Source organism: Prionailurus viverrinus, chromosome C1 (assembly GCF_022837055.1).
Source record: "Prionailurus viverrinus isolate Anna chromosome C1, UM_Priviv_1.0, whole genome shotgun sequence".
Taxonomy (NCBI): domain Eukaryota; kingdom Metazoa; phylum Chordata; class Mammalia; order Carnivora; family Felidae; genus Prionailurus; species Prionailurus viverrinus.
Window position 1 is genome coordinate 96931599 of NC_062568.1, and position 25713 is coordinate 96957311.

General features: G+C 50.1%; 1 protein-coding gene across 1 annotated transcript; it reads left to right on the top strand.

Annotated features, from left to right (window-relative positions):
- The first annotated feature begins 6774 nt into the window (after positions 1–6774).
- On the top strand, positions 6775–20204 carry LOC125173864 (5-hydroxytryptamine receptor 5B). Its single transcript, XM_047873480.1, has 2 exons — positions 6775–7551; positions 19872–20204. The coding sequence occupies exons 1-2, from the start codon at positions 6775–6777 to the stop codon at positions 20202–20204; spliced, it is 1110 nt and encodes a 369-aa protein (XP_047729436.1).
- Positions 20205–25713: the final 5509 nt, after the last annotated feature.

Consider the following 25713-nt stretch of genomic DNA (forward strand, 5'->3'; position numbering starts at 1 on the left):
TCCTTCCTTCCTTCCTTCCTTCCTTCCCTTCCTCATTTCCTTCCTTCCTTCCTTCCTTCCTTCCTTCCTTCGCTCCTTCCCTCACTCCCTCCCTCCTTCCCTTCCTCCATGCAGGTTAAGGAGCCACACCAGGCACTGAGTAATGCCAGGAGGAAGAGCAGGGAGAGACCCCACCATATCCTCAAGGACCCAGTCAACTAGTAGAGAGACAGAAATGTTTCTCTCCTTCCTTCCTTCCTTCCTTCCTTCCTTCCTTCCTTCCTTCCTTCCTGTGTCTCTGTCCCAGGAGTGGCTTCCAGAGGGCCGGTCAGAGCAACGGCACCAGCAGAGTCTGGGGGGTGTGGCAGAGGCGGAGATCAGAACAGCTTCTCAAGGGAGGTAACACTTTGGTTTGAGACTTAATGAACAACTAGAAAAAAAGCCCGATACAATGATATTAAAAAATCACCGGGAAGAACGCAAGGGCAATAATATCAAAGAATGAATGCTTTTTAATAACAACAAAACAGAAACAAAATCATGGGAGAGAAATGAAAATAGTAAAGAGAAATGGAAGGATCTGCTGACAAAAGATGACAGGAATGTTTTCCCTATGTTTTCTTTAAAAACAAAAACTGGTAAGCCAAAATGGAAGGAACTATCATTTGGGCAACGTTGGGTGCTTCCTGATCAATTCTCTGCTCATGTGTTTGGTATGTCGGTGTTTTTTCTTTAGCCTCTAAGCCTTTGCTCACCCTCTTCCTAATGGGTAGTCCCTCCTCCTCTTCCCCCCACCTCTGTCAGTAAACCTCCTGCCTCTTAATGTCCAGGTCAAACTCTGCCTCCTTTGGGGCGTCAGGGTGGCTCAGTCGTTTAAGCTTCCGACTTCAGCTCAGGTCATGATCTCGCGGTCCGTGAGTTCAAGCCCCATGTCAGGCTCTGTGTTGACAGCTCTGAGCCTGGAGCCTGCTTTGGATTCTGTGTCTCCCTCTCTCTCTGCCCCTCCCCTGCTCATGGTCTGTCTCTGTCTCAAAAATAAATAAAACATTAAAAAAAAAAAGTCTGCCTCCTTCAAGAGGCCTTTTCTGCTTCTCCTCACCGGAGGTGAGTTCTCTCCCAGCAAGACCAGAAAACTTTGTTTATACTTCTGATCAGCTGCTGGCACATGTTGCTGTATTCTGGTTATCAGATAGATTTTGTTGTCTGGGGGATGGAAGGGATCCAGGATCAGGACAGCATCTGGCCTGCGTTTGTGACACCATGTCTTTCTCTCAGTAATCAGGGCTGGGCTTCCCTGGACGGGATTACGGCCAGCATGCGGATGGGAGGGTCCAAACACCATCGTCTTCTGTGTCACACACGACTCCAGAGGAATCAAAGAGAGACATTTCTAAATCTATTCATAAACTTTAATAGCAGCGAGAGAGGGCAGGAAACCAACTTAAGATGACAGAATAAATTAAGGACATTGAGGGAGGCAGGATCGACGTGTCCTCTCCCATAAAAGAAAACTGTTTTCAACAAGACGTGATGGAATAAATGCAAAGAGAGGAATGACAGCGCAAAAGGTATGTGACAACGGCACGGATGAAAATCTGCTCCCCAATTACATTGCAATTGATCAATATTCCTAGGGTCAGTACCTGGATTCCTGTACAAAGTAGTTAAAATGGGGCGAACAGATCTACACAAGGATGTATAGAAAATATATCACCATGTGGGAGAATGCAGGATGCTTAGCCATTGAAGAAAGGCAAATTAAAACAAAATACATGATCAGACACCAATTAAACGGTTTTCTTCTAGTGACAGAAAAATTGGTTTTGGCGAGGTTGTCAATCTCTCTCTCTTGTTTCTCCAAAGCTGAGGCCGAGAGAACAATAAATCCATTAAATCTCTCTAAGGTACGATTTGGAAATATGTAAAAAGAACAATCATACTGTTCCTACCTTTCGCCTCAGTTATTAAATTTGGAAGAACAATGTATCAAGGAAAATTCCCCAAGGGGCAAAATGATTTTGCTCGTTGTAATTTAAAAATCAGCAAGCAAAGTGCCTGTGGGGAACCGGGTACCGTGCAGGGTCCGGGACTTGACCTTACTTGCAAGCAACAAGCTACTGTGTAACTGTTCACAGATGTTGTCAGAAGACAGACACAGTGGGTCGGAGACAAAGGACTTTATTCCTCTGGGCAAAAGCTGCGGCCTGACCTCCGTGTTCATTTGTGCTGGTTCCCCACACTCCCCAAATCCCACGGGGGTTATAGAAAGAGCCTGTGATGACACCCGGACGGGCAGGCGACTGTGTTACAGGAGAGGAACCCTGGGCTTGGGGGATCCCCTTTGCCCAGGGGGATAGGTCACCTCATCTGTTACGGCCCCTTGCTGCAAACACAACTCTCTCAAGTGGCCTGGTCAGTGACGCAGGGCCCTGTGCTCGGCGCGTCCTACCAGAACGGGGTGGGGCGCTCAGGGCCCGTGGATCACCTGTCCCAACAACGCCTCCTTCATTCGTTCAAGACATCCTTTCAAATGCATCCAATCACCTTCTAGGTGCGTGCGCAGAACCAGAAGTTAAGATACAGCAGTGAGACGCTGCCCTGCATTGGAGGAACTTAACATTTTTCTGGGGAAGGCAGGTAACAAAAAGCGCCGAAATACACAACATGATGTCAATTCATGAAGTGTGGTGAGGACAAAGCAGAACAGTGAGCTAGAGAATGCTTTATTTTTTGATTTAGCTTTCCGTAAATTAGATTTATTCACTGCCAAGAAAAGGCCTCTGCTATTAACAACGCAACATGTGAAGGCACTTAGTTTATTTTTTATATCTTTATTCAAAAGGTAAAATTAGGATATCTAGAATCTCTTTTTTAAATTATAAGGCTCGTTCCTGCCTGAAGTGATATTTTGATTCTTTGTGGCTCATTTCTTTCTCCTTTTGTTTATTTTCTTAATCAGAAAGGGTGTTCCTGTGTGTGGTTAAAGCTTTACGTTCCTTAAACATATTTCTTTTTTTTTAAGTTTCTTTTTTTATTATTATTTTAGAGAGAGAGAGAGAAGGTGTGTGAGAGAGGGAGAGAGAGAGAATCCTACGCAGGCTCTGTGCCCAGCTCAGAGCCTGAGGCGGGGCTCGATCTCACAACCTTGGGGTCATGACCCGAGCAGAAATCAACCGACTGAGCCACCCAGGTGCCTCTCAAACATATTTCTTCTCAGGGCTTTGGTGGGTGTGCTGTTCCTGCTCCCTGGGATGCTCTTCCCTTAGGCGAGGCTCATTCACTCACTCCATCCTGGTCTCTGCACCCATATCACTCTCTGGCCTCCCCTGACCATCAGGTCTACACTCTGTCCCTCTCTCGAAAGGTGTTCCCTCTGCTTGAAACCAAAGTGAGAAAGTAACTTTGAAATATGTTTGAGGGGCACCTTTTCTAACACAGACTTTTTATATAAAACAATATTTAGGGGTGCCTGGGTGGCTCGTTCGGTGGAGCGTCAGACTCCTGATTTCGGCTCAGGTCATGATCTCGCGGTGACGGGATCGAGCCCAGAGTCTGGCTCTGTCCTGGTGCTGAGCGTGGAGGCTGCTTAAGATTCTCTCTCCCTCTGCCCCTCCCCGTCTCGTGCTCATGCGTTCTTTCTCTAAAACAAAAACAAAAATTTCATAAAAGAGTTAAAGGAAAATAATCAGACTGGACCCCAGTCCCGTGTACGGAGGGCAGCCTGGCGTCACGGACACGGGGGCAGGAGGGGCAGGGAGTCAGAAGAGCTGAGTCCCAGCTGGGAGGCAGCAGGTTAAGACCACAGACCTCTCTGTTCTCCAACTGCAGATGGGAATGAGGCCTAAAGGGGTGCGGGCAGGATCAAGTGAAATAAACTATGTGGACGAGTTTTCTTGTTGCAAATATTCAAGGGATCACAACTGTAAAAACACCGATCCACAGCAAGAGATCACAAGAGAAGGGAATGGAAGGTTAAACTCAGAGTGAAACAGTAGCAACAGTGACCCTGTATTGAACCCTGACTCAAGCCAGTGCTGTACAGCTTCCTCTAACTGTAGTTCTTTTATTATTATTATTATTATTTGAAAAGTTTTTAAAGTTTATTAATCTGGAGAGAAAGGGAGGGAGAGAGAGAGACAGAGAGAGAGAGAGAGAGAGAGAGCGAGAGAGCAAGGGAGGGACAGAGAGAGGGAGAGAGAATCTCAAGCAGGCTCCTCACTGTCAGTGTGGAGTCCAAACTGGGGCTCAAGCTCAAGAACCCTGAGACTGTGACCTGAGCGGGAAGCCGGCTGAGCCACCCAGGCGCCCCTACCTGTAGTTCTTTAATACTCGCCTGACAGGCATAATTCGCCTTGGTTTGGAAATGAGGAAACAGAGCCTCAGTTGCTCAAAGTCTCTCAAGTAATAAACGGCACAGTATAAAAAGTACAGCTACGAAGAGAATATCTAGCAACATGAAGAGCGTTAAGCGAACTCTGCCAAATAAGAAATTGATTTTAGGTTTAATAAAACACGCATGCAGGTAGGCGCAAAGGTAAGAGAATAACAGCAAGTCAAGCATCTGACTGCTGCAATACGGATGCTTTTACATTTTTGATAGTCTTTGCTCTGGTTACACTCTTGTCCAATAGAAGGGGGAGACTATCGTGAAAGTATTTCAAAGGCCCATCCCCGTTTTCTGCTCATCATGGGCACTGTCCCAAAACCGCCCAGCATCCAGCTTTTTCCATGGCCACATGCAAACCCTGCTCCTTGTCATTTACAGCTGCATATCTGTCCCCTTGACCCCAGACTTTCACGCCCCTGCCAGGTCCAACCTTCCGTTCATCTTGTCCAATATCCACACCCCTTCCCTGCGCTTCAGTAAGTGCAAAGCCTTGTCTCTGACCCCAGCATCCTCTGTCTCTGCGGTCACTGAACAGTCCATTTCTGATCATTTTATCGATCACTTGACACTTATGCCTGTATTTAAAAAAAATTTTTTATGTTTATTTTTGAGAGAGAGAGAGAGAATGAGCAGGGAGAGACAGAGACATAGAATCCAAAGCAGGCTGCAGGTTCTGAGCTGTCAACACAGAGCCTGACGTGGGGCTTGAACTCACAAACCACCAGATCATGGCCCAAGCCGAAGTCGGATGCCCAACCGACTGAGCCACCCAGGTGCCCCTGCCTGTAAGTGTTTTTGACTTCCTTGCCTGTTGCTTTTTATGCCCTAGGAGTGTGCTATCAAGTCTGAGTATGTAAGCAAGAACCACCAGGCAGGGTATGCAGACAGCAGAGAGCATCTACAAAGTGAATGGATGAAGAAGGGAGAGCAGAGGAAAAGAACGTTCTTGGGATGTCCTCCCTGCTGGGTCCAGATCCCCAAAGATTGCCCCAGGTGCCAGGAGTGGACCGCTCACGGGAAGAAACCCCTTCCACCTGCTACGGTCTCAGGGGACTTTTCCAGAAAGTCTCTCTCTGGGAGCTGACTCAGTGCCGTGCCCACTCTGGCTGTTCTGAGCACCCTGCTTAGCCTGAGGCTGTTCCTCAGGTGTCAGAAAGAAGCCGGTGGGTGACTGTCCCTCTGCCGCGGTGAAAAGAAAAGGGGCCGTTTGGGCTCTGTGTTCCTGTTTTGATTCCCGGGCACAGAAGTAGTGCCGGCACTGGGTCGATTTAATTATTGTTGAACTATTATTCAAAAGCATGAGACTGAAAATGGGGGTGGCGGGGTGGGGTGGAAGGTTAGGGTGATTTCACCTTTCTAATTGGTGTCTACCTTTGCTCACAGGTCAACAAAAATAACCCCAGCCTTAGCCTGGAAGACATAGAGTGTGGCCAGGGATGTCAGCAACTGCAAAGGGCAGGGAGGGAAGGACAAACAGGGATATGGCGGCAGGGTTGGGGCCGGCGGACAGGTGTTGGTGGGCAGGGTTGGGGTCAGGGGACAGGTTGCAAACGCTCCCCTTGGGGGCCCCTGCCAAACTGCCTAGAAGCAGCGTCCTTTCTTCCCGGAGTGAACTTCTCAAGGCACCGTGAAGCCCCTGCCGGTCAGAAGTGCTCGGAGTGGAGCCGGCTTAGGGGCTTGCTGTTGTCTGTACCTCGGTACCTAGTTCAGGTATACGTAGGATCGTAGGATCGTCATTGGAGGAAACCAGAACTCCTCTCCAGGAGAGAGGGTGGGCGCCACTGTCTCTCTGTCTCTCGGATCCCAGGGATCCGAGAAGGTGGTGGCTACGGCATTGCTGCGCGATCATGAACCTTCTCCGGAGACAACCGCAGTTAGGGTTCTCCCCGCCCGGCGGAGGAGTTGGGGGGGGGGGGGAGGTGGGAGTCGGTGGGGCTGCGTGAAGGCCTGGCTGGTGCTGGCGGGTCCTCAGGCCACCCCCACCCGCCCACCCGGTTGCAGCCAGGCTCCTGCCGCGGCCGGCTGCGGGAGGGGGCAACTCTCCAAACCCGCCCCTGCGCGCGGACATTCCGCGGCGCTCCCGGATTCCCAGCCCTGTGACAGCCCGTTGCCCCGGGGACGGCGCAGAGAGGTGGGAGGGACTGGCGCGCCGAGCTGAGCTGGACTCCAGAGGGGTCCTACTCTTTTTTCTTCCACTGGAAAAGAGGTCCACGAGGGCTCCCGGCAGAGGAGCCAAAGCGTGAGCTGCGGCCCAAAGAGGGACAGGGTGGGGCGACCTGGACCCCGCTCTGTCCTCCCAGGGCACGCGGCGACCCCTTCCACGCCCCCACCCGCCCGGTCCACACCGAGCCCCGGGCCGCGCGCGTGTGTCCCCTGCCGGGAAACCAGGATCCCGCGCGCCGCGCGCCATGGAAGAAGCTAACCTTACGGTGGCCGCCACCGGCGTCTCCCTGCCCCTGGGATCCGAGGCCGGCAGCTTCAGCCCAAGCCCCGGCGGGGTCATCGGGTCGACCCCAGGCGGGGCCGCCCTGCCCGGCCGCGAGCCACCTTTCTCCGTCTTCACGGTGCTGGTGGTGACGCTGCTGGTGCTGCTGATCGCGGCCACTTTCCTGTGGAACCTGCTGGTTCTGGTCACCATCCTGCGCGTCCGCGCCTTCCATCGTGTGCCTCATAACTTGGTGGCCTCGACGGCCGTGTCGGACGTACTCGTGGCCGCGCTGGTGATGCCCCTGAGCCTGGTGAGCGAGCTGTCGGCCGGGCGACGTTGGCTGCTGGGCCGGAGCCTGTGCCACGTGTGGATCTCCTTCGACGTGCTGTGCTGCACCGCCAGCATCTGGAACGTGGCTGCCATCGCCCTGGACCGCTACTGGACCATCACGCGCCACCTGCAGTACACGCTGCGCACCCGCCGCCGCGCCTCCGCGCTCATGATCGCGCTCACCTGGGCGCTCTCGGCGCTCATCGCCCTGGCGCCGCTGCTCTTTGGCTGGGGCGAGGCGTACGACCCACGGCGCCAGCGCTGCCAGGTGAGCCAGGAACCCTCCTACGCCGTCTTCTCCACCTGCGGTGCCTTCTACCTGCCGCTTGGCGTGGTGCTCTTCGTCTACTGGAAGATCTACAAGGCGGCCAAGTTCCGTTTCGGCCGCCGCCGCGGGGCTGTGCTGCCGCTGCCGGCCACGGTGCAGGTGAGGAGCGAGCGTGCTGCGGTACGGGGGGGCTGGAGGAGGGGGTCGCTGGGTGGGGAGGCAGCTCGGCTACGGGGAGAGTTGGCGGCGGAAGCTTGCACACTTGGGGCGCGCGCCGGGAGACTGGCCGCCAGCGCACCTGGAGCGCACAGGGAGTTTGCCATCTGCTCTCCTGGCGCGCGCGCGGAGGGGCGCATCGCCTGCCCCAGGCGCGCACCGCTTGGCCACCTGCGGACCTGACGCGCGGGGGAAGGGGTTCCCCCACCCGCACACTGGGGCTGGCGGGGGCGCTCCCACCGCTAATCCACGAAGCTGAGCGGGGCTCACAGGGGCAGCGTGTCGGGGCAGTAGTGAGGGCACACCGATCGGCCGCGCCCTCGGGTGCTTTCCGGGGGAGTGACTGTGTCCGCGTGAATCGTGCAGCCGCCAGCTTCCCGGTCCCGACTAAACAGAGCGGGACTGCGGCGGGCTGGAAATCTGCGTCCCGCAGATGAGCACATTCCTGTATGTTTCGTCCCCACCACACCCTGGTCCGTGCTCTGAAGTCCAGACACTAAATCTCCAACTCTATCAGCCAGCTCCCTGCCAAAGAGGGAAGTGAGCGTAAAACAGAACTCAAGCGTCGCTTTCCTTTCACTACCCCAACCTCAGTGCTTTCCTCTAGTGACTTCGGAACAACATAGAACCGTGAGTTCAAACCCCAGCTGGGACACTGGGGGGCGGTTCCTTAATGTCTGTGGGCCTCTTTCCCATACCTTTAAACAAGTTCATTCCTACTTCATGGTGAGAAAGGATCACATGAGATGAAGAACGTGAGGCGCCAGGCACACGGGGCGGCAGAATAGAGATCAACGACGCCCGGCCAGGCCGTGTGCACTGGGCAGGACCTGGAAATGAATGAGATGCAGGGCTGTGCATTTGGCAGAACTTCTCTGCTTGTAGTTAAAGTTGGACCTTTCTGCCTTTGGGCTGGGATCTAGTAGAGTCAGCTCCCTCCTCACCCTGCAAGCCCCAGACTTTCCCTGTTAAGGGGTGGGGGGTGGGGCAGGCTCAAAGTCCTGGAGAATAAAAACAGGACTTACTGCCCCTCCCCAAATACAATAGAGTGGTTGCCCTTTGTCCACAGGGATACCTTCCAAGCCCTCCCCCCACCCCGCCCCGCTTGGATACCTTTCAGGCCCCCCATGGATGCCTGAAACCTTGGATAGCACTGAACCATGTATACTGGTCTTTTCCTATACATGCCTAAGATAGATTTTAATTTATAAACTAGGCACAGGGATAGCAACATACCTACATTTTTTTTTTAACATTTCTCAAAAGAGAGAGTGCATGCACACCCAAGCGAGGGGGGGGGGGGTGAGGGGGAGAGCAGAGAGAGAGAGAGAGAGAGAGAGAGAGACACAGAATCTGAAGCAGGCTCCAGGATCTGAGCTGGCAGCACAGAACCCAACACCGCGTTCAAATTCACAAACCGTGAGATCATGACCTGAGCCGAAGTCAGACACTTAACCCACTGAGCCACCCAGGCACACCTAAAATTTTTTTTAATGTTGATTATCTTTTGAGAGAGAGAGAGAGAGAGAGAGAGAGAGCGCGTGCGCGCGCGCATGAGCAGGGGAGGGGCAGAGAGAGAGGGAGACACAGAATCTGAAGCAGACTCCAGGCTCTGAGCTGTCAGCAGGAAGCCCCACCTGGGGCTTGAACTCACTGACCCCGAGATCATGACCTGAGCTTAAGTCTGATGCTTAATCGACTAGCCACCCAGGTGCCCCATAAGATTATATAATAATATTATTTAATTATATAATAATAAAATAGAACATTATAACATTATAAAAATAAAAGCTGTGTGAATGCAGCCTCTCTCTCCGAATATTTTACTATACCCCATCCTTCCTCTTGTGATGATGTGAGATGGTAAAATGGCTACCAGATGGGGTGAAGTGAAATGATGATGCAGGCATTGTGACATAGTGTTAGGCTCCTGTTGACCCGGATAAATCAAGAGGGTCATCTGCTTCCAGACTGTGGTTGATCTCAGATAACTGAAACTTCAGAAAGCTGAAACCATGGATAGTGGAGGGGGAGGGTGGGGTGGGGGGAGGGCTACTGCCTATGGCCAAGGAAGGACTGCCGATGGGGGTGGGGCAGAGGAAAGGGACAGTGAGTTTTCTATTGTTAGTTGTGTTTTAATTTTGGAAAGTTAACTCAGATACGTAGGCTACTCAAACATATGTGTTTTAAAAAGCAGGCTTTTTTTTTCCCCCTCTTCATTAAATGGCAGAGAGATTTTGTAGCATAAAATAGGAATGTCAAGACTATAATTGGAAAGTGTTGGTAGGGGAGAGCTTTATTCAGAATTAATGATGTTCTTTGAAAGGTCCTTTGGAAATGCCTGGGGTGATTATAGCTTTTCTGTCTGATTGCGAGGTAGGGCTGACTTTTAATAGCTACATTAATCCAACGTGCACCTAGAGAAATCATGGTGAAATGGACGCCAGAAAGGCTTGCCAAGCCGGGGTTTGGTGTTTATTTTTGACAGACCCGGTTCCAGCAGGTGATACCGAGAAGAAGTGAGTGAACAGGAGCCTGGCCAATCCGGGGTGGCCTGTGGGTGGGGAGGAGGAGCTCTGGGGGGCAGGGCGAAGTATTGTGATTTTCCACTTGCAGTGGGCCCCCTGCCAACCCAGTTCCCTGCTTTGGGTGCTGCAAGTTCTCTGGTATCAGTCTAGGCCAGGCCTGGGGGTCTTGAGTCCTGTGATGCTGAGATTGTAGATGTGAGGGTGTTGGAGAGCGGCCTGCGTCTTTAGGCTTCAGCCAGCCCTCACGCAAATGCCTGGGAAATGCTGCTGAGCAAGCTTTCTAGTATTAAGACCCCCAAACAGAAATTTAAAATAATATGCCAGGAATACTCTCTCTCTACCTTCCCCACCCCCATCACCTGCCATTTCCTGCACTCCGACATGTCAGTACTGATTTCTGTGGGTGATAGAGGCACTCAGGAAGGCGGAGGGCCTCTGGTAACAGGGCTGTGTACATCCCTCCTCTTCTTTGGAATTCTGTGGCCCGGTCCCAACATTGAAATATTACCAGAAAGGGCCAAGCCACAGTTCCTGGGCAGTGACTTAATTCTTTGAGGGAACAAATGCAGTTTTTGACAGTAGAGACAGAAACCAGTGGTTATTAAGTCAGTCCCCTCTTCTGGACACTGTTTTGATGCTTTCTCTTCATCTTCTTATTTAAGCATGCTTTCTATTCATCTTCTTCATCATGGCCCAGCCAGGTTGGCCTAAAGTCTCTGTCGGCGGCTTCCAAGGTGGCTGTGAGAGGGGAAGAGATATATGGAAATACAGCAGCTTTACTCGCCTTACCCTCAAGTGGACACGTGTGGGTTCTGTTATCGGTCCACTGGCTGTGAAATCCAGGGGAGCCTAGGGATATCTGGTGAGAGCTATCTTTGCCACCAGCCCTCAGCTTCCAGTTGATAAAACTCAGCTGCCACAAAGTTAGGTCATCTAAGACCACAGAGTTATGGAGTTGAGAAGCTGAGGCTGGTCGCAGACCTCAAGTCACCGTTCTTTACTTTGTTATTCCTCCGTGCCCCTCTGGGCACTTAACTGCCAAGCGCTGCCCCACTGCCCATGGCATCTCACCTTCATAGGAATGAGGCAGTCGTATCCCAGTCAAGGTGGGGTATGGGAGCAGCGTCTCAAAACTGTGCACGGGACTCTGTTCGTTCCAGAACAGCTGAGCAGAGGCACTTCCGGCTTCTCTCAGGAGGCAGGCTTCATTCCTACCCTGACATCCTTGCTTTCCGCTTTCTAGACTGAGCACCGCATACACAGTATATTCTGCTCCCCACAGAGCAACCCCCATGCGTTGTGATCGTTTCCTACTGCCCTGTGCCCTTTCTATTTAGGAGAAAAAAAGCAGAATCAATGGGGATTATTTATCTGCCTTTCAACATGTGACATCAAAAAGTTTTTCTTTTTTTCAGGGAACCCGGGTGGCTCAGTCGGTTAAGCCTCCGACTCTTGATCTCAGCTCAGGTCATGATCTCACAGCTTCTGGGTTTGAGCCTTGCATGGAGCTCTGCACTGACAGAGTGGAACCTGCTTGAGATTCTCTCTCTCTCTCTCTCTCTCTCTCTCTCTCTCTCTCCCCCTCTCTCCCTCTCTCTCTGTCCCTCCTCCACTCTCGCTCTCAAAATAAATAAAATTCTATAAACAAATTCTATAAAAAGAAGTTTTTTTCTTTTCAATTGTTTGATTGTTGTATACAAGTTGATACCAGGGTCTAATTGTTCATTAGGCAAAGTAGGCACACCACCCGGAGGCACCATACTTTTCGGGGCCCACGGAACTGGTTTACTTCTAATTTCCTTAAAATTACGGGGACAATGAATATCGCAGCAATGAATATATAATAATGTGTCCAGCCTCGATTATGTTAGTCTTTCTAATAATATAGTCATAAAATATAATTTTTAATACTTCTTAATGGGGGAAGGGCCCACAGAGGCAAAGATGGCTGAGGCTCAGGGATGTGATAACGCCACCCTGGGTGATACCTTTCACTCATTCAGTCAATAAACACGCGGTGGGAGACGGTGCACAGTGGTTCAGAGCATGGGATTTGGAAGCAAGGCGACCTGATTTTCAGTTCTTTGTGTGTGACTTATTAGCACTTCATCTGAGTGACTTAATCTAAGGCTGTATTTCCCCATAGGTAAAAAGGAAATACTGCTGCCTGCCTCATAATATTCTTGTGAAGAGTAAATGAGATAATGGTGTATATGGAGTATTGAAAATGGTAAACCATCCATGACAGCTGCTGTATTATCTTTGTTATTATTTTTTTAAATTCCCCCTGTAAGTTATAAACAATGAATTCTTATCTTAGTCCTCTTTACTTCTATTACTCACCATCCTAGGCAGAAGAGTTACTTTTTGCTGGAGTAACATAGCCCAACAAACATGTATCAGGAGTGTAAAACAACAAACATGTATTAACTCACCGTTTCTGTGGGTCAGGCTTGGGAATGGCTTCGACCTTCTGTACTGAAGGGCTCTTGTGGTTGTGGCCTAGATGTCAGATGGGGCAGAAGTCATTCGAAGGGTTGACCGGGGCTGGAGACTCTCCTTCCAAGATGGCTGACTCACATGGCTGTTAGCAGGAGGTGTCCATAAGGCTGCCTGAGTGTTGTCACAACATGGTGGCTGGCTTCCCCTATTCCAAGAAAGCTCAGCAAGGAAGATACTGCAATGCCTTTTATGAGCTAGTCTCAGAAGTTACAGGCAATCACTTCCCGTATATTCTATTTACTAGAAGTGAGTCGCCAACTCCAGCCCACACTCAACGGAAGGGGAATTAAGCTCTACCTTTGGAGAAGTGTCAGGAAACTTGTGGACAGATTTTAAAACCACCACCATCTGTGTAATTGAGCACCACACAGATGGTGCTCAAAATTACTTGATTGACTATTGCTGACCTATATATCAGGCAGTGCGGTAGCTTCCGAAGGTTCAAGGAATGCGCAAGCAAGACCTCTCTTCTCCAGGGGTTAATGTTAGTAGACTACAACCATAGCATTAAAAAGTGAATAAACTCTTATAGGTGCTCTGCTAGAAGTCTGTCCAGAATACAATGGTCCTGAGAGACTGGATAATAAAGGGGAAAGCACTTTGTAAACAGCAAAGGGCGAAATAAATGTGTAGTGTTGAGCTGCGGGGTTTATGACAACTTGGATCTGAGTGTTAGCTAATGTTATATTATAAAATATTTGCCTCTCTAAGCTAATTGTCTATATTAATATAAGCAGGTCTGTGTGCTGTAAGCATACAGTACGCGAACCTTGAGTGACTGAAATCTGCACAGAGCCCCTTTTGTTTTTGTCCTTTGTCCAATGTTTAGTTGTCACCAGACCATCCCAAAGACTAAGCTGCTGGTGGGCTTTTGCTCTTGTCAGAGCTCGGGTCCGGGAAGAGGACATCGCCCTCATTCTGACTCTGTCTATTAAAAGAACTTGTGGGCTCAAACACATTCCATTCCAGACTGCAAGATTATTTTAACTTTAGGAAAGTACATTTTATGAATCAAATCGTATCAGTGGTAATCAAAAATCTGGTTTATGGTTTGATTCCTTTAAGATGGGTACCTAATAGTCTGTTTTCAGAAATACTTGGAATTGCCAGGGAGCATTTTCTAGACCCCTTTAGAAATGTCGCTGGCCTTCCCCTTTCTATAAACTTCTCCTTTGTTCTCCTTACATCATCACGTTCATTCTATCTCTGCACCTCTACTTCCGTTTCTCTTTTCTCTCTGATTGGATCATTGAGGAAGAGTGCAGGGGGAGAAGGAGAAATGAAGGGGGCATAGGCGAATATGGTGCAGGCACCGTGTGTCTTCACCAATGACCTTGCAATGAGCTGCTTCTTAAATCCGTGTAGTTCCTGGAGAAGGTTGAGCTTCTCAGTGGAACACTGAGATCAGAACTCCATGGTTCTTAACCTTCTGGTAGGTCACAGATGACTTGAAAATTCAAGAAAGCTTTGGACTTGCTGCCCAGAAAGGTACGTAGGTGCTTAGTCAGCCATTTGCATAGGGCGCTCCCTGAAGCCCATCTCTGAAGAGTGATACTGAGCCTTGCTCCCAGCTGGCCCTCTTGAGGGATGGAACCCACAGTGCAGTGGGAACTGTGACTCTCTGAGGCAGGGCTGTAGTCATCAGGGTGTGGCCCCCAGGGGGGTGCATCGGAACACTGAGGGTTGACAATACATGTGCAAAAGGCAAAACCTCCCTTCTCTCCATTTCTCCCTCTACCCCTTCCCTCCTCCCCACCCCACCATTCCAGGCCTCTCTGTCCTGGGGTCCCAAGGATTTCAGGGGTGAACTCTTGCCTCAACAGAGGCCCTTCCATTGGCATCCACTCGTAAAGAGAGGATGACTTCAGATCAGATGATATTAGAGCTGAAAACAGAGCTATATTCCTCTTCTCAGCATGAACTCCAGTGGATCCTTAGCCAAACCACAGTGACCAACCTCTCCACAAAAATCCACGTTCTCCAAAAACAAGAATGATAGCAGTTGTACCTTCTGTTATGGTCACACCCAAGAGCTCAGCAAAACTATACTCCGTTACAAATAGAATTACACTGAAGGAAAAGTTATTTTTTTCAAGCCTAGCATGCTCTGCTTTTATTTATTTATTTTTAACAAGAAAACTTCCTTAATTTCTCTTTCTTTCTTTCTTTCTTTCTTTCTTCTTTCTCTCTCTTTCCTTCCTTCCTTCCTTCCTTCCTTCCTTCCTTCCTCCTTTCTTTCTTTCTTCCTTCCTTCCTTCTTTTCTTTCTTTCTCTTTCTTTCTTCCTTCTTTCTTTTTCTCTCCTTCCTTCTTTCTTCTTTCTTTCTTTCTTTCTTTCTTTCTTTCTTCTTTCTTTCTCTCTCCTTCTTTCTTTCTTTCTTTCTTTCTTTCTTCCTTCTTTTCTTTCTTTCTTTTTCTCTTTCCTTCCTTCTTTCTTTCTTCTTTCTTTCTTTCTTTCTTTCTTTCTTTCTTTTCTTTCTTCCTTCTTTCTTTTCTTTCTTTCTTCCTTCTTTCTTTTCTTTCTTTCTTTCTTCTTTCTTTTTCTCTTTCTTTCTTTCTTTCTTTCTTTTCTTCTTTTTCTTTCTTTCTTCTTTTTTTTTTTCCACCAGAGAAGCAGCTGAGAACATTTGCTGCTCTATGTTGTCAGACAAGCTAGACAGTTTCTGTTCACGTTGAGGGGCTATTTTGGCTAGTCATGTCCTTGGCGTGCCTTTGGGAAATGCAGTGGGGAGCTTGGTGCGCCCCATGGACCCCGGGGCAGAGAGACTGGAGCCCCAGGCATTCTCGGTCCTGACCTGCCGAGCTCTGGTTAGAAACAGGGGGTTCCACTTACGATCCGGGGTGCATTCAGCCCAAACCAGGAAACTCTCTATGCCCTCTCTCCTCGCTCAGAGGCCGTAGGCCTTGATTCACCACTGGGATTAGCGTGGCCGCCCCGACACCTGCCTCATGGAGACTCGTCCTACCCGTGGGGTCACAGCACCAATTGGTGTTTGTTCCACAAATGATTTGGACAATGCTTCTTTCTGCTTTCCTCTCCTGTTCCTTGTTAGGATGTTGAGTTAACAACATTAGAGGATGAAAAATGTTTGTGGGTTCTTTCTGTGGCAGCTGGAATATTTTTAAAAAATTTTAAAATTTGTTTTTGAGAGACAGAGAGACACAGAGCATGAGCAGGGGAGGGGCAGAGAGAGAGAGAGAAAGAGAGAATCCAAAGCAGAGCCACCGACTGAGCCACCCAGGAGCCCCAGCAGCTGGAATTTTTAAAAAATTTTTAAAATTTATTTTTGAGAGAAAGAGATGAGGGACAGAGAGAGAGGGAGACACAGAATCCAAAGTAGGCTCCAGGCTCTGAGCTGTCAGCACTGAGCCCAACGCGGGGCTCGAACCCACGGACCATGAGATCACAACCTGAGCCGAAGTCTCAGGATGTGAGTGGGGGATGGGAAGAGAGAGGGGGGACAGAGAATTGGAAGCAGGCTCAGAGCTGTCAGCACAAAGCCCGACTCGGGGCTCAATCCCATGAACCGTGAGATCATGCCCTGAGCTGGTCAGTCACTTAACCGACTGAGCCACCCAGGAGCCCCACTAGAATTTTTTTTTTTTTTTTTATTAGAGGAGAAGGAAGGAACAAGGGGACAGGAGGCTGACATTTATGAGGTCCTACTATGCACCATGCCTCATTGTGATCCTCACACTAGGCCTATAGTACAGACAAGATTCTTCACGGTTACAGATGTAGAAGTGGGGGCTCGGATGGTAATCCTGTCTAATCACTAACTTGCTCTGAGCCTCGGTTTCCTCATCCCCTCCTTACTGGTCGCTGTCATTACTGAATAAGACAGTGTGTGGAACCGCCTAGCCACGTACCAGACAACCGTCAAGAGCCGGGAAGGTCTGGCATTTTGCCCTGCTCATGTGGCCTTGGCCATGGCATTTGACGTGCCCAAACTTCTGTGTATTGAGAGCACCTTTCCTTTTTCAGCAGGACCCACTGACTGTATGCTTTAACCAGCCCGTATTCTTGTCTGCACATGAGCGGATTTCTAACCAGAGGTCAGAGGCCTCTAAAGCCCAGATGGTCAGTTTTCAGACAGGGGTGTAGAGGGAAGTTGGGGTGAGGAGGTTGAGGAGAGAGAAGACCAAAGAGGAGAGATGGAGAAGCTCAGGGGTAGCCCCAGAGCTGGTGGCCAGAGAAATCACCAGGAAGCCCTTCATGTCCGTTCTGAAAACATTTCCAGGCATAAATATCCTTAAGATAGGTTCTGTTGGAACCTATTCAGAGCAATCACGTTTACTAAACGCGAGGAACAACATATAGGGATTAAGAGTGTGGTCTCTGGGTCCAGATATTCAAGTCTGACTTCCAGCTCTTGTAAGAAGCAACTGGGTGACCTTGGACAAGACATGTAACTTCTCAGAGTGTTTTCTCAACTCCAAAATGGAGATAATAATAGTAATGAATACCTCGAAAGTCTGATGTGAGAATGAATTAAAGTTATCCGTCACAAGCATTTAGCATCGCGTCTGTCTTAGAGTAACTTCTCTAGAGTTGCCCTTAGCCCCTTTTGGATATCTCATTTCAAACGAGAAGAGCCAAGCTACCCAGTCCCCTCGCCAACCAGGATCATCCCAGGTTGACTCCGTTTCTTTGAAGCTGTTTCTGGGAAGATTCCAGGGTCTCCCAGCCTCTCTCTCTGTCTCTCTCTGCACAGAGTGCAGCAGGCTCAGGTGGAAAGCTGTGAGCTTACTTCTAGCGAACAGATGCTGAGGCGGGACAGACTCGGGTTCTGCCACGTCGTGCCGCAGTGCTGGAGGCCTGGTATTTTAAACCTCCTTGGTCAGTGAACTTGCCTTTTCTGTTTCTCTTCCCCCAGGAGCCCTTTGAACTGAATTCACCCCATTTCATTCCCTCAATAGCATAACAAGGACTTAGAACTTGCCTTACCCAGAGGAGGGACTCCAGTGCCTGGGAGGCCGCGTAGGTCAGCAGAGAAGTGGCTGGAAAAGTGCCTATTATGGATGGAGCGGAGCGCCATGGGAGAGAAACAAACGCATCACCTCTCATTTCCGCTCCTGCTCTGATAACATGATCCCCTCCCTAGTAGACTATTAAATATTCATGAGGTGGTTTCAGGAAGGCACGTTTTGTGGCTCAGACTTGTCTGGTGACTTGATGGTCCATCAAGAGGCAATCAGCCGATCAGTACCGCCTCTTCTGAAGAGGAGTGGGGACATGGGGCTCATACCTGCCCATGGGAGGGCTGGCAAACCTTGGAAAGGCTCATTAGAGGGGTTCTGGCTGGCCGCTCTGGGGGCGCAGGGCGGGGAGGGGGAAATGCTGTTTGTTCCCATGCTGCCATCACTTTCCTTGTCATTGTCTCTCTCCAGGCAGCGGGCAGGAAGCCAGGTGGGCGCTGGCAAAGGCAAGGACTCTTTGTCCACGTCTTCGTGATCTCTTTCCAGGCCAGTGTAGTGATTTTCCCACGAAAGGAGCTGGGGGTGGTGGGGGAAGTAGCAGCAGACACTGAATTCGAAGGTGGTTCCCAGGGTGGAGTCCCAGGTTTGCATGGGTCAGGCCCCCCGGGGGGGTCCTGCAGCACTTGGCTTTGGCCATCCTAACCCAGTGAGAGCAGACGGCGAATGGGCTGTGGGCCCTGTATTGTGCTCCACGGCCGTGATGCTGTCCCCACAGCTGCTTCCAGCGGTGTCCAAGCTAGATGCAACCCTTGCTCCCAAGCCTCCCGCCCCTGGGTGCCCCCAGTGTCAGTGGGCCATGGCTGGCAGCATCCGGGCAGGAAGGGAAATGCAGATGTGGACCCTTCTGTTGTCATGGTCACTCGTTAACGCAGCAGCTGTTTCCCGGAGCACCTGCCAGGCACGGCGGCTGCTGCCAGGCAGGTGGCACACAGTCCTAGAAGACACAGTCCCCGCCCTTGTTGAGCTTGGACTGGGGCGGGGGCGGGGCAGATACAATAGCCACAGTCACACAAATTGCTACGGAAGAGGACAATGTGATTGAGTTTAGAGGGTCACAAAGGCCACTCTGAGAGGGTTGGTGGCCTCTAAGCTGAGACCCAAGAAGTAAATAGGAGTTAGCCAAAGGATGGGGGTGACAGGGTGGACATTGTGCTGGGGACTCCTTAAAGAGTAGTGAATTATTACCACAAAGGAATTTACAGCTGTCTTTTTTTTTAAAATTTTTTTACATTTATTTATTTGAGAAACAGAGTGAGACAAAGCGTGAGCGGGGGAGGGGCAGAGAGAGAAGGAGACACAGAATCCGAAGCAGGCTCCAGGCTCTGAGCAAGCGGTCAGCACACAGCCTGATGGCGGGGCTGGAACCCACGAACTGTGAGATCATGACCTAAGCCGCAGTCGGACGCTCAACTGACTGAGCCACCCAGGCGCCCCTGTCTTTTTTTTAATTAAAAACTTTTTATGCTTATTTATTTATTTTTTGAGAGGGACAGAGAGAGAGAGAGAGAGAGAGAGACCAAGCCAGGGAGGGGCAGAGAGAGAGGGAGAAAAAAATCCCAAGCAGGAGCCCTGCTGTCAGTGCAGAGCCTGATGCGGGGCTCGAACCCACGAACCATGAGATCATGACCTGAGCCGAAACCAAGAGTCGGACGCTCACCCGACTGAGCCACCCAGGTGCCCCCAAAGCTAGGCAGTACAGAAGTACCCCCAAATCCGAATTGAATCCATCTAGCACATAGTTGTACAATTTCTTGCAATGTTGAGGTTTATAGGCTGCCTCTCCAGCTGCGAACTTGGTGCCTGGCCTGGATCAGGGCTGTTCTATTTGGGGTCCTAGTCCCTGACCCAGCCCACTCCATGAGCATTGAATGGCACACCCAGCACATTCCCAGTTCACCTCCATGGTGTCCTTACCGGGGAGAGGACTTTTGTCACCCAGCTTCACACATGGCCCGTGGGGCTGGGACTCCAGCCAGAGTCTGACACGAGGCTCCCGCTCTTAACTGCCTCCCTCTCTTTTTATATCATATTGACATTGTGGGGACCGCCACTCTCACTCCCGGAAGAACCTTCGGGGCTTAGTTTAACCTACAGTCTCAGGAACCTTTTCACCGAACGTTTGTGACGGATTATGGATAAATGGGTCTTGAATGAGGCTGCGGGGGAGGTGTTGGCCGCACGGGAGCCACCCCACGTTGCTTTAGCATCCAGTGTTGGGTTTTCGGTGTTAACGGCACATTTCCTTTGTCCCAAGGTGAAGGAGGCCCCTCACGAGGCTGAGATGGTGTTCAGGGCGCGTCGCCCAGTGGTGGCCTTTCAGATGAGCGGGGACTCGTGGCGGGAGCAGAAGGAGAAGCGGGCGGCCGTGATGGTGGGCATTCTCATTGGCGTGTTTGTGCTGTGCTGGATCCCCTTCTTCCTGGCGGAGCTCATCAGCCCCCTCTGTGCCTGCAGCCTGCCCCCCATCTGGAAAAGCATATTCTTGTGGCTCGGCTACTCCAATTCCTTCTTCAACCCCCTGATCTACACGGCATTTAACAAGAACTACAACAACGCCTTCAAGAGTCTCTTCAGCAGGCAGAGATGAACGCGGGGCCTGGAGTGACGTGCAGGTGGGGGGCTGTGGGCAGGTGGGCAGGGCCCCCGCCTGCCCCCCCCCACCACCCCAGTCATCTGGAAGCCTCTCCCCCCAGGCGGGGTGTTGACGTGTGAGAGCCGCACCGCTGGGCCTGGACCGGAGGAGCAGCAACGCCAAGGGCTCTGCAGAAAGCGTCTGGCAAGCCTGTGGTGTGCCCTTTCCGGATGTGTGACAGACACTGCCAATCGATCGCGGCAGTCTGTCCACTGAGCGGACCTCTGCCCCGGGATCCTTTTCAGACAGCGCTCCTGGCAGTGACTGCTGACCGGTGAAACTGACAGGGGAGTCCAAGCCGGCTTGACTTTCCTTCGCAAAAAACCCTATTTCTTCAGCGGGGACGGTGGGGGGGGGGGGGGGCCCTGCAGCACGGAGCCTAGGGGCCTGTTTGGGGGTCCACTCAGGAGACTGTCTCGTTTGTGAAACAGCCCTTCTCCCACCCTCTATCCACCCGATTCAACTTCTGTTCCCCACCCTCCAAGGTGGTGTATCCCAGTCTGGGAGACGGGAATCATTTGAACTTTGGTTTTTTAAAAGAAGTGTCCCATGCAGCCGTATCTACTGAAGGAGACTTTCAGAGAAGAGGGCTGCCAATTTATGTTATTGACTTCTCCAGATGATTTTCTTTTTCATCAGTGAGGGACACTGCTGGGTGCTTAGATTGTTCTTTGGACCAATTAAACAGGCATTTCAGGGGTGGCGGGGAGCATGGTGAATTGCAGGCATGAGTGCTTTTTAAATCTCCCCAAGTGATCTCACCGTGTCGCCAGTGTTGAGGACCCCGGTGGGGCCCTTTCTCTGCTTCTGTACAAGGGAGAGCAGTTGTGACAAATGTTCCCACCTTCTTCAGCATATGGATTTGTATGTGTAATAAAAATACTTTTGAAGCATTTATTTCTAGGCTCAGAATCATTCGTATGTATGATTGATCATACACACACACACACACACACACATGCCTTTGAAAGAGGGACACCTACTGTAGAACTAAGATACAACAGCCTCCCAACTTCCATAGTGGATCTTGGCCTTCTTGAAAATACCAAATGCGGCCCAGGAATGGAGGGGTCCGAGGGCCTGGATGAGGGGGATTCCTGGACCAAGTCATGCTGGCCACAGTCTGATTTTGGAGAAGTGCTGGCTGCCTACCGATTATGCTTTTCAATGTACACAAAACAGACCCCTCCGCCATTGGCTCACTGGATGTCTGAGGTATGTAGATATTCTTTGGGATTTGGTACTTTGGGGTTGACCGGAGTATACAGGTCCACAGCGCCTTTTCCAAAATCGTTGGGTCCAGATAGGCTTTGGAGTTTAGAATTTTTTTTTAAGTGTTAGAAAGGCAATATGGTGTGTGTTGCATAAATTAGATAACACCCCCAGCTGGGGTGGGGGCAGCAGTCTCTACTCAAACTGTGCAGTGAAATATATGAATATTTACACTGTGAGAAAAGGCTAAAAATAGCTCACACTGAGATCAGATCCTGTCATCGAATGAGTCAGGAACAACCTGTTCACCGAACTCAGTGTTTTTACGATAGAGGGCTCGTAAGACCTCAGACGATCCACAGTCCCAGCTTTGCTGCATGTCAGCCCCGTTCAGGTGAGAGCTTCCAAAGGGAGTCTGGGCAGAGACTGTGGTCCCACTACCTCTTTGCCGCTGGAGAATGGCCCATCACGCAGGTGCTACGCATGTCCCTACGACAGCCTTTTTGGAGTCACTTTGGAATGTTATTTTCGTTGGAATATGCTTCAAGAAATAGTCTTTTTAAATTTTTTAGAAGTTTACTTATATTGAGAGAGAGACAGAGCGAGAAGGGGAGGGGCAGAGAGGGGGACAGAGAGAATCCCAAGCAGGCTCTGTGCTGTCAGTGTGGACCCTGACGTGGGGCTTGAACTCACAAACCATGAGATCATGATCTGAGCGGAAATCAAGAGTCAGATGAACTGAGCCACCCCGGTGCCCCTCAAGAACTAGTCTTATGAAACCTGTTAATGCATTTCACATAAAAATGTAGTCATCTGCTCCATTCTTTGTGAAGGCCTTTTTTTTTTTTATGATAATGAGGACTTTTCCTTGACTGTTTGCATTTTTCCCTTGATCAGGAAGAACAGATCCAAATTTCTGGCCTAACTTTGGAATCTATGTAGGAACTGGCAACCTACACAAACTAGATTTGTGTCTAATGTTTCTAGCCAGTCTGTAATTCCAGTGTTTACTTAGGGCTTCCCTATCCTGGTGTTTTCTGTTCTATTTGTATTTTCCTCTCATATTCTGTGCATTTCCTAAAAGCCACCTCAAATCCTCCGTGAACCAAGGCAGGGAAGAGAAGACTAGGCACATTGTTGTGTTTTACAAGGCTGGAGCTCAAGCTTGGGGCTATTGGGGATTTCCCCCTCTTGGCTGAATCACACTAGGTGGCATTAAAGACCTTCTTCCCTGTCTCTCTCTTCATAAAACACACAATCGGGAATAATTTTAAGAGTACCACCTATCTGCCATGTGTTGCTGTTGTAGTAGGTTTCATATATAAATGCTCATTTAATCCTACATGTATCCTTCAAGGTAGGTATTGTTCTCATTTAACCACGTTCCGAGAGGGGAAGTAGCCCGCATCTGGTCACACAGGAACACCTGGCAGAACTGGTGTGTGGACCCCGGGCTGCCTGCATCCAAGCACGGGGCAGTGAAGGGGAGCCAACAGAAGTCGGCCTGGACTCCATGTTTCCATGTTGGCTCCCGTTTTGCAGCATGAGACCTGCACGCGCTTTAGTGGGTCTGCCTGCACCGTTCTAGTTGGATTCTAGGCAGGAGCCTTAGAGGAAGGATCGAGGGAGGGTGGTGGGAGGGGGGGTGCGGGAGCGGGGGACTTGTGGAATGTTTTGTTTACTCTTACCCCTGGGTGGGATGCTTTATGATTGTGTTCCATTGGCCTGGGCTTTGACTTAACGTAGGGTCATGATGGGAGCATCCCAGGCAGAAGGAATGATGTACATTGAGTCCTTTGGAAACGAAGGTTGTTTCCTTGCTAATTTGGTGGCAACTTCTGTTGGACCTTTCAGACTTGAATCTTCTCTTCAGTTAGTGAGGCCTTCCCTGACCACTCAGTGTTAATTACAAAATGCATAGATTTCTGAAACAGATCAGTTGATGACTGACTTCATGTAAGGATGCACCTGTAATTCCTTTTAAGAAGAGTATTAGAAATAAGTCTATTGGCAAAGTATCCGATATAAAATGAACATTCCAGGAACTTCTTTAATAAGCATGTTTCTCTTCTGCTTCAAATCTGCCTGAGGAACACAACTAAGACAGGGGTAGGGGGGATGTAGGAGGAATTAGTCTCTTCCCTGTCGGGATTCATTTCCTGATTAAGGTATCATACGGTGTCTTCACGTCAGAATCTGGTTTCTCAAAGTTCTAGGCTTGTAGGAAGGCTGTGGCTAAACCAATTGTTTTATTTTATAATGTAGTCATATGTAATGGATAAAGTATGCTACTTTTCTCCCCTTTAACACGGCCGCTCCTACCCCGAGGCCTTTCCCCTCACGACTCCCTCTTCCTGGCATCTCCCTCACACGGGTGTCCATGCGGCTCCCTCCCTCCCTGGTCGTGCGTTTGTTTGTTGATGTTTATCTAATGCTGAGAACACGGATACCCAAAAGAAAAGACAAACAACCGAGAAAGTTTTTTCCGGACGGGACGTTTTGATCATAAAAACAATAGCGATTCAAACTTCTGAAACCCAACAGCCCACAAATCTAGAAAATGCAAGACATGGTTTCTTCCCCGAATCAAGCCGAGACCACATAAACCTTATCTTCCAAAGGTGCCAATATTCACGCAGAGCAGCGTAGCTGCCCATAGCGTTTAAGCCATAGGACCCACACCTAGCTTACACATGACAAAAATAAAACAGAGGCATACAAAATAACGTGAGGTTTATAGAATTAAAAGAAAATTAGGGCGGCTAAGAGTCAGATGGAACAGGCAGTGAGGGACAGGAGGCATTTTGCAAGCAGGCGCTCTGGTGACATTTATGGTGAGCCTGGATGGCACCAGGACGCTGATGCTGGGCCGGCCCTGACAAGGTGTGATGTCTCCAGTAGCCAGCAGATTAACTGGTGCCCTGGGGAAGTTTCCAGAAAGAAAAGCCAGTAAAGAATGTAAGGGTGGTCCTTAACTCCTCGTAACACTGCAACCATCATGGCCGAGCCAGGTACTCCCGAGCCTTCGGCCGCAGTCAGCATGCTGAGGCAGTAATGCCGTACGCCCTACCCGGTTTGCCCTCCTTGCGCGGCTCCCCCACGGGAGGGTAGTGAAGGCACGTTTTTTCGTCTGCTCTGTCCACTGCTGCATTCCCAGGGCCTGACCCAGTCGAAGTTCAACTATTTGTTGGTTGAATGGGAGTTATTTTTCTCATGGAACCTGAAGTATGGGGGTGTGGGGTCCCCAGGTTGGTTCAGAGGCCTGCCGTGCCTTCAGGAAGTCCGGCTTGTTCCATCTGCCAAGCTCAGTCCATGGGGGTTCTCTCTCCTCACGGTCTCAAGATGGCCCAGGTTGCTCCAGACACCTTGTCCTTCCCCGACAATGTGCAAGAACGGGAGCTCTCCGAATGCATCTGACCACCAAGCAGGAAGCTCCCCTCCCTAAGCATGATGGGGCCAAAATGGGCTTAGATGCCCATCGCAAACAAATTCTTGGCCAACAGAAACAGTCTATTTGAGAATGGCCGTCATGACTCCCCCCCTGGGGCTGGACACAATCAGTTCTGCCGGAGAGAGGGGTGAGGTAAAGCCCACCCACAGCAGGTCTCCATGGGGGGCAGGCACGGCTCCCTTGGGCCATGACTCATGGGTGCTATCTCCATCTTTTGCACCCTGAGAGCCAGAGGAACGGGGCTGTGCCGTGACCCTCATGAGAGAGAAGCAATCCTCCAGCCACCCTGGCCTGTTCCCAGGGTACAGCCACTTCATGGTCCCATTTCCCTGTTCCTGTCCCCTCCCCATCACCCAATGCACACACACACCTGGAGTAGAACCATCTCCCTAGAGCTGTCCTACCTAGAAGGTAGCTCCCTTCTTGCTTCCCTATTTCCCCCAAGACCCAAGAACATGAGAGATTAATTACTTTGGGCTAGGGCTTTAAATTCCTAAGGAGAGCAGATTTACCCAACAAGAATCTTCTGTCGTGTTGCTATTTTGTAGAAAATGAAATCAAATTAAAATTTAAAAACTTTATTTTTTTGAATAGATAATACATGTACATGGTATAAAATTCCAAAGGTACAAAAGGTATACAGTGAAAAGTCATTCCCACCCCTCTCCCCAGAGGCAAGCAAGGCTGACAGGTTCGCGTGCACCCTCCCAGAGATATTCGAGGCATATGCGAGCAGGTGTGCATGATATATGTGTGCGCGCGCACACACGCGTATACACCCATCAACACACATTTTTCTCC

Coding starts and splice junctions, on each gene's coding strand:
- LOC125173864 (XM_047873480.1), top strand. CDS start 6,775: ATGGAAGAAGCTAACCTTACGGTGGCCGCCACCGGCGTCTCCCTGCCC. Junction 7,552..19,871: donor CGCTGCCGGCCACGGTGCAG/GTGAGGAGCGAG, acceptor CTTTGTCCCAAG/GTGAAGGAGGCCCCTCACGA.